Genomic DNA, 2,903 nt, shown 5'->3' on the forward strand with positions numbered 1-2,903 from the left:
CGAGAGGGGCCCCCAGGGACGCGGCCCCGCCGCCCCCTCCCCGGGCACGCCAGGCCCCGCCGCGCCGCTGGAAAGCAAAGGCAGAAGCCAGAAGGAAATGGGGGTTTATTGCAGGAAAGAGCTGGGCCGGGCCTGGCCTTCGCGGGGCTCCGCTGTTACAGGGCAGAGCCCCTTCCAGCGCCTGGGAGGGGTGATGTGGGGGTACCCCAGCCTGGGGAGCATCGCAGCCCCTGCCTCTATGCCCCAGTTCTCTTTCCCCTCCCCAAAGGCAGGTTCCCATTCCTCCTTGCACAAGGCACTCATACCTCAGCTTTCCTGCAGGGAAACTGCATTAACCCCCCTCCATGGGCATGGAAAGCCCCAACAGAGGTGTGGGGGCAGCCGCCTCCCCTCCCAGCAGTACCAGGATTTGTCAGGGCTTTCCTCCCCTGACTTCCCACATCAACACAGACCCGTTGGTGCAGGCACAGGACACTGCCAGCTCCAGGACCCTGCTGACAGGACAGCCACTGCAAGCAGCAGCTGGAACCCCTACAGCAAGGCAGCAGGACTGGGGACAGGACTTGAGCCTCTCCTTAGTAAAACATTTAAGTTACTGGGTTGTAGGGAACAGGGGTGGCAGAGCAGGAGGGACAGGGAATGTCTCACCGAGTGCTTGGTTTCTGCCCCCATGGCAGAAGGAATCACAGGGCAAATGCTCCTGGAGTCAGAGCACGGGGCACATGCAAGACCCCCACCCTGGCATAGATGACCCCCCTCTCCAGGATCCCCCTCGGAAAGGTCTGAAGTGTTGCAAGAAGGAAAAGCTCCCTTGTCGCAATCAGTCCTCCCCAGGGCAGTGCTGAGCAGCTGGTCCTTGTGCAGATCCTGAGACCGTCCCATTGCAGCAGTAAGAGACCTTCCCTTTTCACAGTCCTACCAGCATCCCATGCTCAGATCTTGGAGGACTCCACCCGCTCAATCCACGGGGAGTCGGCACCGACGTCCCTGGGCTCTGAGCGCAGCTGCCGCAGCTCCCGCTCCAGCGCCTGGCTCCGGTGGTACATCTCCATGTAGCTGGCCTGGAGCTCCCGCTGGTACCGCAGCACCTTCTCCTTCTCTTCCTGCCAGGTTTTCCTCTCCAGCTCAAAGTTCACAGCCTGCAGCTGGCCCTGGCGCCGCTCCCGCAGCAGCTCTGCCCACAGCCACTCCACTTGCCGCTCCAGGGGCTCCGCCGTGTCGCTGTGAAGGCCTCGGCACTTGGAGTCATCAGTTTCACAGCCAGGAAAGTCCTGGCACACTGGCATGGGGTCGTCACCCAGCAGCAGCGGGGCACTGGGCTCTGGGGGGCTCTGGAAGGAGTCTGCCAGTTGTGCCAGCTGGGAGTCCCTGGCCTGGACCTCTGCCTTGGCCTCCCGCAGCTGCGTCTTCAGGCTGAAGATCTCACCCAGCTTCTGAGCCATCTCCTCCTGGGTGTCCCGGAGCTGCTGCTTCAGCAGAGAGATCTCTGCTGCCTTCTGGCACACCTGCAGGGCAGAGGTGAGCGGTGAGGAAGAGTTGGAGGAGCAGGACCTCAGGGGTGGCAGTAACCCAGGCTGTCACCACAGCATGCCGGGGAGACCACGAGCATCACACCTGCTTTGTCTGCCCCCAGCCTGTGGCCATGAGTGACAATAGAGCAGGGAGCCAGTGGCCCCATCCTGGCTCCAGGGCCAGGAGGGTGGCAACAGGGAGAGAAGGAAGGGGGACTCACCTCCCACTTGGTCTCCTCCAGCTTGGGGCTGACGCGCTCGCCCTGGGTCTGCCGGAGCTTGTTCTCCTCACACTGGCACTGCTGCATACTCAGCTCCTCCTGCAGCCGCTTCTTCTCCTGCTGTGCTTTGCAGAGCTGCAGCTGCAGCGCCCGCTGCCCGCGCTGCGCCTGCTGTGTCACCTGCTGCAGCCGGGCCACGTACATCTGCTTCAGGTCCTCCAGCTCATCCAGCCACAGCCGCTGCTTGTCCTCAAACACCTGCCACCACACATGGGCACCAGTGAGGGTCTGTCACCTGCCCCTGTGTGGGGCAGCCCAAGGGATGGATCCCAGAACTTCCCATGATGTTGGGTCTTCCCACACCTAGACATTCCCATCCCATTTCCCACCGTGGCAGGACACCAGCTACTTCACTGCTCCTTCCCCCCAGGCACTGCTGCTCCACAGCCCTGCCTGGCGCACCCAGCACAGCCCCAGCCCCAAGGCTCACCTGTGTGAAAGGGTCTTCAGTCTCACTAAGGCTCCTCTTGAGCTGCCGCAGCTCTCCTCCTGTCTCCTGCAGCCGGTCCTCCAGCTGCTTCACAGCATCCTCCAGCGAGTAGGTGAACTCGTAGGGTGGTGGGGGCTCCCCGGGGCTCTGCAGCCGGCTCAGCGTGGCCATGCTTTTGCAGGACAGAGGTGCCTTCTCAGGGGCCAGAGGGTCCCTGGGGCTCCGGGAGACCCTGTCCAAGGAGCCTCCGATGTGGTTGATGTGGCCCATGGAGGCGCTGAATTGGCTCTGGGCAGGTTTGAGGCGGGAGCCATAGGAAGGGAAGCTCTGGATGGAGTTGTGGCTGGAGTCGGAGGCTTCATCCAGGCTGATGGCGTGGAGCAGGTGGGTGCGGAGCGGGCCGTGCTGCGAGGCTGCCGTGCTGCTCTGCGACAGCAGCGTGTGCAGGCTCCCGTTGCTCTTGGACAGCTTCTGCCCCTTAGATGAGGACAGGCCCTGCATGGAGACCAGCCCTTTCCCAGCCACCGCCTTGAAGGCTGAGGGCCTGATTCGGCACTGAAAAACAAGAGCAGCATCAGGATCAGCCCAACAGCACCAACAGGCACCCAGAGCCAGGGAGAACCCGCTCACTCTCAGCAACATATCCATGGACGTTCTCAAATCCCGACATTCCATCCCTCT

At 62.6% G+C, this 2,903-nt stretch overlaps 1 protein-coding gene across 1 annotated transcript; it reads right to left on the reverse strand.

Moving 5' to 3' along the window:
- Positions 1-932: 932 nt before the first annotated feature.
- N4BP3 (NEDD4 binding protein 3) lies at positions 933-2,870 on the reverse strand. The gene is made up of 4 exons (XM_010002084.1): positions 2,853-2,870; positions 2,223-2,777; positions 1,733-1,990; positions 933-1,505 (listed from the first exon to the last, which is right to left on the reverse strand). Exons 1-4 carry the CDS (start codon positions 2,868-2,870, stop codon positions 933-935), a joined length of 1,404 nt encoding a protein of 467 aa, XP_010000386.1.
- Positions 2,871-2,903: the final 33 nt, after the last annotated feature.

The sequence above is a fragment of the Chaetura pelagica genome, unplaced genomic scaffold, assembly GCF_000747805.2.
Source record: "Chaetura pelagica isolate M959 unplaced genomic scaffold, ChaPel_1.0 scaffold356, whole genome shotgun sequence".
Classification (NCBI taxonomy): Eukaryota; Metazoa; Chordata; class Aves; order Apodiformes; family Apodidae; genus Chaetura; species Chaetura pelagica.